Here is a 13,247-nt window from a genome sequence, read left to right as displayed (position 1 = left end):
TTTTAAGGTTTTCTTTCTATTTATTTACACTCTTATAAATGACAAAATGGCTCTGAGCACTCATACAGACCTGCAAACTACTACATAACTCATCTATAACGTTCTACACACACACTTGCTAATTGTAAACCGTCAAAAATAACACACTGTGCAAGCTACAGACATGCGAACTACTCGTAAATAATGCAAAGCATGTACGTCCAGATAGCCAAACAACTTGTAAATTGTCAAAATAATAATCCATCTAAAAGACTCTGCTTGCTAATCGACAACTGTCAAAATCATACACCAGCCTTTATTTAAAGAATTAGAGGCAGCACCACCACCAACTGTATTCACCACTGAGTCCATAGCCCAACTGACTTAGTTCATATCCATGCCACTAGAGGACGCTGTAGTGACATCAGGTGATGATGCAAGTACTATAATCTAAGATGGTGCCACCTAATGGGTTCATCGTGAGCTCCATACCCCAACTGCCTTAGTACATTTCATCGCCACCAGAGAACGCCTCCTTGATACCACCTGATGACGCAAGTACAATTATCCACGATGGCTGCAAACCGTGTGTTCTCCACGAGGTCTAATACTCAGTATCACCAGCAGAGGACGCTGTCACCCCTTTTGTGATGTAAAGCCAGATGGTGAGGGAAAATGGTGTAAAAACGCGAACACGAGTGCAAAATTACGAATAACTCGAAATGGAACGCCGAACCATCATCTATTCCGTCACGGTGACATATGAATTTAAATGTAGAGGTCATGAATCACTTTCGGATGGTAGTTTATAAACTCTCCACAACGCTGCCAAACTCTTCTAGTTTCCTTATGTTGTAAGTGTGTTTTATTTGAAAATCATTCAGTGTTATGCTACCCGCTGTAAGAATATGATTTACATTATGTGATGTCTAGTTTTCTGAGAGAGGTTGTGGATCAGAGCGTCGTAACGTCAGTTTAGAATATGACACAGACCGTGAAGGCATGGCAAAAACTAAATGTTTGGCAATGTACAAAAGCCTGTTAGAAAACATTGTTTGAAACAGGAGCAGAGGGAGCGTCTCATACGTTAATTCTCTTAGAGTAAAGGTGATGAAAGTTTAAAATGGTCTATGCGGTGTTAGTATATTTAATATGATCGTTTCCACATAGGCAGCTGCGTTTTGATGTGTCGGACTTGGTGGACGGTTAGGAATCGTGGGGTGGCTGCATGCTACACTATACTGGGGAAGTATTGTGAAATATCTTTCTTCACGCTGGAGGCCCACTGTAGCTACATGTCATTGTGTCTGCATCGACACCTTGGTGCCTTGAAAATAGGATGAGCTTTTATAGTTCATAATTTTTCTATGATGGGGTGGGTATAGAATAATGAAGATAGCATGTTGGGGATCTGTAGTACTTGCATCTAGTGGTCACCATGGTGGTGAGCTTTGTTTGCAACAATTTTCTTAGGTTGGTGGCGAAAGCTCAAGTGACCTTTCTTTACTGCCAGAATTCAAACTCGGTGGCGTTTCCTAGGAAGAGGTGGCGGTCTGGACCTTGAAAAGTAATTCAAACTAGGTAGTTGAAAGTACAGTGAACACCTTTTCATATCTATATGAAGTTGAATCACATGGCCAATAGGAGTGCAGCATTCTGGAGGTAGGGGTGTTAGGTCATGAATTAACACCACGCAAATAGTGGGAAAATGTGGAACTTCTCATTTGATCACTGAATATTGAAATTGAATTATTGAATATGATTAAAATTGAAATGGAATTAAGTACTTAGGTACTTGATAGGTTAATTAGTTAGGATATTTACAGAAGACTATGTCCGGCGTGTGTATGGAGGTGGCGGCCGAGGGTATGTGACGTAAGCGGTCAGGTCAGAAATATTATAAACTAAAATTTATTTGTGTTTCTTTTGACAAATTTAAGTTAATTGAAAAGATAATTCTTATCCTTTTGAAATAGTGCATCTGATTACTCTATATTTATTGGGCCAAAGTGAATTGGAAGTTTACAAGCACTTACCAGTTGCCGCTGGAGTATTGGTTATTCTTCATGTTTTGCTGCTCCTGTTACTACATATAATCAAACTGAATATTATACTGGATTAATTTATAGAGTGGAGGGAGTCAGCCTTTTTATTGTCGTATGAACTAAGGAAACATTCAGTTGCCTTTCCCTTTTCTGTGCTTAGTGAATACTTTTCTCGTGAGGCAACCTCAGTCTAGTGTCTAGCAGCATGGCATATATAATGAAGAAATTATGTTTGTGTGCAGCACGAAGTCTGAGAGATCATGGCAGTGATAAAAACAGATAAAAGTCAGCTGAGAATGACTAGACTGTTGTGATTTCACTGTTGGAAAAGGAGTCTATACCTACATGACTACTCTGCATTTCACAATTAAATGCCTGGCAATAGGTTCATAAAACCACCTTCAAGCTATATGTCTCTACAAATCCACTCTCCATCAGGGCACAGGAAAAATGAACACTTAAATCTGTCTGTGTGAGATCTGATTTCTCTTATTTTAGTATGATGATTATTTCTCCTGTGTAAGTGAGCACCAACCAAATGTTTTTGCATTTGGGGGAGAAAGCCAGTGATTGAAATTTCATGAAAAGATTTTACCACAATGGAAAACACCTTTGATTGAATTATTTCCACACCAATTTGCATATCATATTGGTAACACACTCTCCCTATTTTGCAACAACACAAAATGAGCGTCCCTTCTTTGAACTTTTTCGATGACCTCTGTCAGTTCTATCTGATGCAGATGCCACACTGCATAGCAGTACTCCAAAAAACCAGAATGAGATTTTCACTCTGCAGTAGTGTGTGTGTGCTGATATAAAACTTCCTGGCAGATTTAAACTGTGTGCAAGACTGAGCCTCGAACTCAGGACCTTTGCCTTTTGCGGGCAAGTGCTCTACCAACTGAGCTACCCAAGTACGAAGTTCGGAAAGTAGGAGATGAGGTACTGGGCAGAACTGAAGCTGGGAGTCATGCTTGGGTAGCTCAGTTGGTAGAGCACTTGCCTGCAAAAGGCAAAGGTCCCGAGTTCGAGTCTCGGTCCAGCACACAGTTTTAATCAGCCAGGAAGTTTCACTCCAAAAATTGACGAACAAGTGTATTGCAAGCAGTCTCTTTAGTAGGTCTGTTGCATCTTACGTGTTCTGTCAATAAATCACAGTCTTTGGTTAGCCTTCCCCCATAACATTATCTATGTGGTCATTCCAGTATAAGTTATTCATAACTATAATCCCTAATTATTTACTTGAAACAGCAGCCATTAGATTTGTGTGTTTATCATATAAATGAAATTTAATAGATACCTTTTTAACACCTGTGTGGATGAATTCACACTTATTTTTAGAGTCAACTGGCACTTTTCACAACAAATATAGCAGATATCTTGTCTAAACCATTTTTCCTTTGGTTTTGATCACACAATGAATTTACAAGATAGTAAATGACAACATCATCTGCAAACAATGTAAGAGGGCTGTCTCCTAAATTGTTGAGAAACAGCAGAATGTCTAATGATATTGCACCAAACCTGTAACAAACTGCTGTGTGTCATTTTCTCCTCAATAATGAAGGGTGTTTTCTTGTATGATACTTATAGAGAAACAGGCTTAGTAGATTTTTGGACACTGTAATCCTGAGACAAATAACAAGAGTAAAAAGTGGGAAAAAATGATTTTCCAATAACATTGCCTTACATGGTTATCTACTTTTCAGGGCTTACACGAGATTAGTTCTCAGAATAGAGGGCTGTAGTTAAAATTGTCAGTCTCAATGAGGGCTCCAGAGAAGAATAATACTAATAGCACACCAGTTCCTCCATATCTGAATGTTGAGGTAGTGAGAGGCAGGAATAGGCAGCAATGAAGCATCAGAGTATCAGACAGTTGTAGAGACACTGCAGAATAAGGAAAAACTGTCATAGCAATAAATAAAAAATATATTTATTAAAAAAATTATTAATGATTTTCACAGTCATTGGAAAATGAGACAGCATTTATTCTATTTTAGAACTTCTTGTTGGCATATCTTAGAAATATTCTGCGGATCTCGAAGCTGCTGTTGTGTTCTTCCAGAGATTGTACACGATTTTTTGAATCCCATTTAAATAAGTACCATAATAACAAATCTGGACATTGTCTTACAGTGTCACAGTAATACTCAAGGACTCATAAAATTATACATCTGCTGAATTAAGTATTTGTATACCACTTCTCTTCACATAGTTAACTTTTGTCAATCCTGGGAAGCTCCAGAGACATCTTAAGAGCATAGTTGTTGGGCACACAGACTCTGCATTACTGAAGAGCTGCCTTATCGGTATTAGGAAGCAGTAGGACAACAGCAGCACTTACTGAAAATTATCATAAAATTAAAAGAATAGTTATTTACTTGACTTTTCATAGAACATCATCAATCGACAAATTATTGACGATTATGTAAATGCATCAAATTTTACAATGCTCTAATCCTGTCATGATAATACTTAAGTTACTGATTCATAGATGAGCAACAATCCTACAATACAATTTCTTGTTTTATGGAAATAGTTTTACTTACCCAAAATAATACCTCCAAGGACTGCAAAAGGTGCTACACAACTGGCAGACAGTAAATAGGGAAATGCCATGTTGCCTGAGAATGTGCCTAGTTGTCCAAACATTATATTTAGGCTCATAGCCATGTTTCTGAAATGTCATAATATTAAAACATGTAGGACTACAAAACAAATAACACTAATAACTTTGAGGCTACATCTGTATGTGAAACATAAAACATTTGTGAAAATTCAGAATCAAAATTTAAACTGTGTGGTACCCGAATTATTATGTATTTAAGATTTTTACCTTTTTTCTGATACAGTGTAAAAATCAAGTCGCATTATTATTACATTTGCAACAGTAAAAAGGTCTGCAACACATTTCTTAAAATAAAACAGTGTAGTGACCAGTGATATCTGCAAGCCTTAATTCCACTGACAATACATGGCATCCTCTTGGTTGAAGATAGAAAAAAAGAAACAGTGTTGACACAAAAAAAAGGTTAACACATAGTTAATTTACAGCCCCTTGATTGGGAAAAAGCATCAGATGGCAAAAAGACAGAGTAACAAATGCGAATTGATTGGTTGAATAATACTGTATAACGTATCATGTATACATAGTAAGAGAAGGAGCTTGTATTTGTGTAGCATCACATTCAGTCAGTTAGTTAGTAAGACATAAGCATACAAATTAGGAAATTATTCATTTACTGAACACCTTATCTATTAAGTGTTCTGTGTCTCATTCTGCCTGACTATGTATCAGATGGTGAAAGTCTTCTGACCAGGAGGAAGGAGGTTCAGCAGAATGTGAAATGGACAAAGGTATGCATACATGATCATGTACTTCTGTACTTTAATAAGTATCATGTTATACGTTGCAGTTTTTATAATAATTCTTTATGAACAACATTTATTACCAATTTAAATAATTGATTTTCTTGTTTCATTGCAACTCATTATTTATGTTCATTGCAATGTAAACTATTTCCTATGATGGGGCTACAATGCTACCTGCATTGTTGATTAGTTCTTTGTGGCACTAAATGTGGGACAGAGCTTTTAATAACCATTTCAAACCAAAATTTCCATCTTTCTAAGCTGTTTAATATCCTTGTTAAAACATATGATATAATCAGTCCCTTATTCCTACCCACACAATCATTCCCACTACAAAATATGCTTCACTATATCCTACAATATAAAACACTAATCAACATGTGAAACCATGCATGCTTTTAATACATGGTGTTCCATGTAGGAAAGGCTGCATCAAACTGGCTGAGCACATCAATGGCCACAGAGGAACAGATTGTCTCGGGGCAACCAATGACTTGTGTCATGAGACGAACACACACTGCCTGCTATACCACATGAGCAACCTCCATACTTGGATCCTTGCATCTGGTACATGTTTGCCTGAACTCTGAAGATAAGGAACTGCTCTCCAACGTATCTTCGCACCCTGCCTCCCTCCTGCACTTTACATCTGTTAACCCGCACTCTCTCTTTCACTGTCATTAAAAATTTTATTTATTTACTCAATTACTTGCTTTTTAGTTCCATTCTCTCATAACCCATGCACCACTAACCAACCTTTGTCACTCTTCTTTGTTTCTTCTGTGTCTCACTTTCAGTTTTTAATTGCACTTTTCATTTCTCTTACTCTAGTCATCTTTTTTCCTCAGTCTGTTTTTCTGTTATCTCTAAATTGAAGACGATACACTGCTCACCAATGTACAATCTTTTATTTCCTATTCTCTTTGACGCCTCTCTCGTTTATCATTGCTTGCCCTTGACCTCATAACAGATGCGTCCCTCTCAGCCTGGGGTAAAGTGAAAGATATACTATACACAAGTCTCCCTCATCCTAGAGCAATGTGTAAAAATAAACTACATTAGTGTTGCAACTGTAGTTCTCAGGTTTACTTGGTTCATTCATGACAGTCCTGTCTCGATGGCATTTAACCACCAGCAGTGGGGGTGGTGGTCATAGCAAGAGATGAAAGGCACACCACATAGCTCTGAAATTTCAATCAAACTTTGAACTGTCTTGGAAATAAAGCGATTGGGGGGGGGGGGGGGGGGGGGGGGAGGTTTACAACACCCCAGCCCTGCTAGTTGTTGCAACTGTAAAAATAAGTAAAAATAACCAATAAGAGTACCGAATGAATAGTTTTTGGTTTTCTATGCTGACAGTGCCACTGATATTTCACCTCCAGAACTTTGACAAGAGGTGGAAAGGGATGAAAAAAATAATCAAAAGCATCTCTAGTCTTCTTAGTGACAGATCCGAGCACTGTTCAGTCCTATGGGTGTTGGGAGTGGACTCAGAATATTAAAGGGATGATGTGAAAAAAACACAATCGTAAACGACACATTCGTTCGTTCAGATTTACAATGAAATAGGCTCCAACCTGATAGGCTTTTCAGTGCGCTTTTTGGGATGCAAATTTTCTTGGAGTACCAACATTGTATTGTCTCATGTTTTGTTCTTTATTATGGCACAATGGCATACATGCCAGAAGATGAAAATGTGCCCCTGAAATTCAGTGAACAGTTGAAACTAGCCAATACTATGGAGCGAAACATTTCGTTTCTTATAATCTGACTGCATCTGAGGAAAAGAGAAAAGGAGTAAACCTGTAAAATGACACTCATTCACTCACTCCCAACTTACTTGTGCTGATCCACACAACCAGTATCTCACACACCTTAAGACAAGACAAAGTGTGAAAGGTGCTATATGTGGGATCAAAACAGAAGTAAAACCACAGAAGAGCTAAAGGAAAGGCACAGGGAAATGTGACTGGCTGATCATTTACAGAAGAAATTTGGTGAGCCAGTCAATGTGTTAACATATTAAGAATGTTACCCTAAAATTTTCGGAAACAACTTGAACAAATTGCAGAACCTTAAAACTCTCGCCACATTCATATGAACATCACTTAAAATAGTGGGCACATCTGTTGGAAAATCTGCTGCTGCCCACAGGATGCAAAATAATACAGAGTCTAATAAAATGAGGCACACAGAGATCAGCACATCTCAAGCACCACACAGAGCTTCTTATCTGTCACTTCCAGCCATGACCGCAGTTGTGATCTAGTGGCTAAGCATTGCTGCCTACGGATCATGGGGTCCCGGGTTCGATTCTCAGTTGGGTTGGGGATTTTCTCTGCCTGGGGGCTGGGTGTTTGCATTGTCCTCATCATTTCATCATTGTCGTCGTTCATGACAACTGCTAGATTGGACTGAGTTAAACATTGGACTGTGTAAAAAGTTAGACTTTGTATGGGTGCTGATGACTGCACAGTTGAGCGCCTCACAAACCAAACATGATCTTCATCCTCCCTTCCAGCCACTACTCTTCCCATCGACACATGACTCTGTACCTCAACAGAGTAACAACAGCACGCAGGGGGGATGGCACACTCAACCAACTGAGAAACATGACACATCTCCTTCAGACCTTTCAATCCCTGTAATACCCATGTGCCCTGGCACCCATCAGAAGGACACCTCCTTCCTCAGCCTTTGTAGTTAGAGGATTGCATCCTTAATATCCTGTACTACTTTATCAGGTGGATACAAGCATTGCAGAAATTGAAGGGCATTCAGGGGGTCGAAGTAGATGAAGAATGTAGCATGCACAACACATCTCATCTGCTCAAGCACCATCAACAATGCCGATCGTTCAGTATCGTATATAGTGAACTACAGTGGCAATCGAATTTTGAGGACATGATTTGTGAAAACAACAGAACAACCAATGGAGTTCCCCATTTAGACCCATCTGAATACAACTACATCGACAGGGTGCTCATTTAAAATGTTAGAAAATAGGTTATTAAAAACAGAAGTTGGAATCCAATCTTTCCTGTGCTGCATTAAATCTAAAATTAGTCTGGGCCTCTGCAGTAACTAGAGTGGCAGTCAATTAAAACCTTATATTTGAGCCCATAAGTGCTCCACACCAAAGGGCACCAACACACACTTCACACGGATCCCAAATGGCCTCATCGCCTGAAGACAATAGGTAAAGAGGCCATTCCACACTGAGACGAGCAATGTATGGTATGCTGTGGAATTGGGCATACTGGTAGTGAGGAACTAATGGACCTGATCCACCATGAGTAGCTGCCACCAGATGGTAGATGGCAGTTTCTCAGCCTCAGCACAGAGACTGGGTATGAGGCTGGTCCTGCAAGCTCTCATGGCCAGCCTGATCCCTTCATGGTGGTGCACAGCGTCAATGATCTTCAGGTATGAAGGCCTCACTGACCTGTACCCTGTGAACCCATAGTCCAGCTGTGTTCACATGAAAGCCCGGTAAAATGGGAGCAGGTGCATCCTGTCTGCTCCCCAAGACCTGTGGTTAAGATACTTCAAAATGTTCAGTGCCTTCTGGGACCTTGCCTTCAGGTCCTTCAGGTGTGCTAACCATGACAGTTTGGAGTAAGAAATGATGCCCAAAAATGACACAGAGTCTTCAAAGGGGAGAATGGTGTTCCATATACGCAACACAGGTAAATTAAAAATATGACAAGTGCGATTAAAATGAACACACACACACAATTCTCTACAGAAAATCTAAAACCAGTCTTTTCAGCCCACTCCTCTAGCCTCTTTACTGTGAGTTGCTACTGATGAGTTGCTGTTGCAGTAATGGAGGAGGTACAGAAAAATGCAAAGCATCCAACAATAAGAAGCACTATACAGGATTCCTTACTGTAAACATGATACTGTTGATGGCTATGGCAAAGAGAGTAATACTTAAAACACTGCCCTGAGGAACACCACTCTCCTGCTTGGAAACTCTGACAGTGCATCACCAACTTGGTACTGAAGAAAGTGCTTTGATAAAAAGGACCCAATGAAAATGGGAGAAATGGCCACGGGAGCCTGATTGGTGGAGCTGCCCTGGAATATCGTGTCACCAAGCAGTAGTGTATGCCTTACTGACATTAAAAAATATACCTACACAATGCTGTTTACATATGAAAGCCTGCTGAAAGCCACCTCTAGCAGGGTCAGGTTGTTGACAGTGGATCAAAATCTCCTGAATTCACACTGGGAACAAGTTAGGAGCTGCCTGGGCTCTAACATCCAGAGCAGACGGCAGTTAACAATTCACTCCAAGGTCTTTTCCACACAGCTCATTAAGGTGACACTCCAGTAACTACTGGGACACATTCAGTCTTTTTCCAGTTTGATAAGAGTTACCAAAATCGCCTCCTCCACAAGCTTGGAAAATTTCCTTCCTCTCATATCAAAATTGAAATATCTTAGGAGTTCTTCCTTTGACACTGGTTTCAAATTCCACAACATATTCTATCAGAGTTGGTCATGACCGGGTGCAGTACCACGAGCCACAGACAGTGCCAAATCCAGCTGCTATATGGAGAATGGGCAGTTGTAGGATACCGAACCGTTAGACCTGAAGTCCAACTCATCCCTTTCCACAGTGACATGGTGATGATGGAACCAGGATCCTGGCTGGCAGTGGCAGTAGTCAGTGCAAAATGCTCTTCCATTGCCTGTCCAATGTTCCCAGGTGTTGTTTGGAGACACACCTGATTAAATAACACTTCTACAGGTAACCAACTTCCTTTACTGTAAATCATCCTGATGGCTTCCAGTATTCTAGGAGGCAAGTGGAATGGCTGAGAGAGTCCAGGAACACTCACCATGACCTTTTACTGCTCTCCTTAATGATGTGTCAAACCTTTGCCCTTCCTAATCGATGGCTGTGATGTTTTCCACCATTGGGCAGCTGTTAAACTGCTGCATGCCCACAGAATGGCACTCGTCAGTCCACCAAGGAACAGGTGCCCTCCTAGTAGTATGACGAGAGGACTTTGGGGTGGGGACATCAGCTGGTACATTACTCACTGATGTGGTCCATCCCCACCTGGATGCTGTTGTGGCACTCAAACACAGTTGGCTTGTCAAACACCATCCAGTTGGCTCTTTTGATCATCCATAATGATTGTGTCCTTTCAGGGAGATCTCCATCCAGTAAGTGAATACAGAGAGGGAAATGGTCACTGGAATGAAGGTTGTCAGTCACTTCCCACTTAACAGAGACTGTGAGGTTTGGAGAGCAAAGAGAGAGGATGATGGCTGAGGATAGCCCAGCAGCAGCAGAAAAATGAGTGGGAGTGCTTGGATCAAGGATGCACAGCTTGAGAGTCATCACGAGGCACTCCAAATCTCGATCCCAAGGGCAAGTAGAGCTCGAACCTTACAATATACACTCCTGGAAATTGAAATAATAACACCGTTAATTCATTGTCCCAGGAAGGGGAAACTTTATTGACACATTCCTGGGGTCAGATACATCACATGATCACACTGGCAGAACCACAGGCACATAGACACAGGCAACAGAGCATGCACAATGTCGGCACTAGTACAGTGTATATCCACCTTTCGCAGCAATGCAGGCTGCTATTCTCCCATGGAGACGATCGTAGAGATGCTGGATGTAGTCCTGTGGAACGGCTTGCCATGCCATTTCCACCTGGCGCCTCAGTTGGACCAGCGTTCGTGCTGGACGTGCAGACCGCGTGAGACGACGCTTCATCCAGTCCCAAACAAGCTCAATGGGGGACAGATCCGGAGATCTTGCTGGCCAGGATAGTTGACTTAACCTTCTAGAGCACGTTGGGTGGCACGGGATACATGCGGACGTGCAATGTCCTGTTGGAACAGCAAGTTCCCTTGCCGGTCTAGGAATGGTAGAACGATGGGTTCGATGACGGTTTGGATGTACTGTGCACTATTCAGTGTCCCCTCGACGATCACCAGAGGTGTACGGCCAGTGTAGGAGATCACTCCTCACACCATGATGCCGGGTGTTGGCCCTGTGTGCCTCGGTCGTATGCAGTCCTGACTGTGGCGCTCACCTGCACGGCGCCAAATACGCATACGACCATCATTGGCACCAAGGCAGAAGCGACTCTCATCGCTGAAGACGGCACGTCTCCATTCGTCCCTCCATTCACGCCTGTCGCGACACCACTGGAGGCGGGCTGCATGATGTTGGGGCGTGAGCGGAAGACGGCCTAACGGTGTGCAGGACCGTAGCCCAGCTTCATGGAGACAGTTGCGAATGGTCCTCGCCGATACCCCAGGAGCAACAGTGTCCCTAATTTGCTGGGAAGTGGCGGTGTGGTCCCCTATGGCACTGCGTAGGATCCTACGGTCTTGGCGTGCATCCGTGCATCGCTGCGGTCCGGTCCCAGGTCGACGGGCACGTGCACCTTCCGCCGACCACTGGCGACAACATCGATGTACTGTGGAGACCTCACGCCCCACGTGTTGAGCAATTTGGCGGTACGTCCACCCGGCCTCCCTCATGCCCACTATACGCCCTCGCTCAAAGTCCATCAACTGCACATACAGTTCACGTCCACGCTGTCATGGCATGCTACCAGTGTTAAAGACTGCGATGGAGCTCCGTATGCCACGGCAAACTGGCTGACACTGACGGCGGCGGTGCACAAATGCTGCACAGCTAGCGCCATTCGACGGCCAACACCGCGGTTCCTGGTGTGTCCGCTGTGCTGTGCGTGTGATCATTGCTTGTACAGCCCTCTCACAGTATCTGGAGCAAGTATGGTGGGTCTGACACACCGGTGTCAATGTGTTCTTTTTTCCATTTCCAGGAGTGTATGTTGGGAATTGAAGTCTCCCAGTAGGAGACCTGTTAGAGCCACAAAGTCATTCACATAATTTGGAGGTAAATATAGTGAACAAACTGTGATCCTCCAACATATGTGAAATGCAACCGCTTGGAGTTCAATAGCTAGGGGTAGAGCAGAGGAGCAGTGCACATTGTTGACAAACAAAGCAATCCACCCTTTGCCCTTTCCCATCAGGTCACCCTTGCAATAGAGTGTATAGCACTGTTGCTTTAAAATGCACAGGGGCTGTGCCAGTGCTAGGAGTTTCAGTTCCTCCACATGTATCTTGAGTCTTTTAATGTAGGATAGGAGCCATCTGTCATGGGGGTAGCACTTTCATCCTGACTTTCTGCCAGGGAGGGGAGCCCGGAATGGGTAGGGGCTCAGTCTTGGGAAGCGAAGATTGCATCCGTCTGACATCGTGGTCCGTCGCCTCTAAGGAATGGAGACAGTTACCAGAGAAGATGACACTGACATCGTCGGACTGTTTACTTCCTGACGCCATCAGTTGTGGATGATTTGCCTTTGATCTTTTGCCCCAGGTAGGCTTTGGAGCCTCAACTGAGGCTGTGGTATTGGCAGCAATGGACAGCACACAAGATTGAATCTTTGGAGGGGCACGGAGCTCGGCAACAGTGGCCTTTTCTGAAGTTCTGGGGGGAGGCACAGATAACTGCAGCAGCACAAGTGTGTTGACAAACTCAGGTACTAACACTGACACAAACACAAACAACTTCCATTTGTGTAGCAGTATCAGCTTTCTGCAACAGTTGTTTAAGAACCGAAGCAAAGGAGGTAACATGCCGAGATGTCCACATCGTGGGCATTGCTGTTGCTGCCAACTAGCGACACAGTTCACCTACCACTGTGCCACCCCACATTTTCCACTGGCCAGCCCCCCGCTGCCGTCTCCATGAGGATCCTGGCCTCAATGCCCAGGGTGCGTACTTTCTCCTCCATGCAGCCAGCCGCCCCGCTTCCCATGTCGCTGCTA

General features: G+C 42.7%; 1 protein-coding gene across 2 annotated transcripts in view; it reads right to left on the bottom strand.

The window, feature by feature from the left end:
* Positions 1-3,941: 3,941 nt before the first annotated feature.
* The window catches only part of LOC126272231 (synaptic vesicle glycoprotein 2C-like), a 335,261-nt gene continuing 325,955 nt past the window's right edge, over positions 3,942-13,247 (bottom strand). For both annotated transcript variants that reach the window (XM_049974932.1, XM_049974933.1), the window contains exons 11-12: positions 4,580-4,707; positions 3,942-4,373 (exon numbers count right to left, since the gene is read on the bottom strand). In XM_049974932.1, coding sequence (XP_049830889.1) covers positions 4,318-4,373; positions 4,580-4,707 — 184 coding nt within the window. In that variant the 3' untranslated portion in view covers positions 3,942-4,317. The remainder of the gene's footprint in view (positions 4,374-4,579; positions 4,708-13,247) is intronic.

The sequence above is a fragment of the Schistocerca gregaria genome, chromosome 5 (assembly GCF_023897955.1).
Source record: "Schistocerca gregaria isolate iqSchGreg1 chromosome 5, iqSchGreg1.2, whole genome shotgun sequence".
Lineage (NCBI taxonomy): Eukaryota > Metazoa > Arthropoda > Insecta > Orthoptera > Acrididae > Schistocerca > Schistocerca gregaria.
The sequence above is the reverse complement of the archived record's forward strand: the minus strand, read 5'-3'. Positions and strand labels throughout refer to the sequence as shown.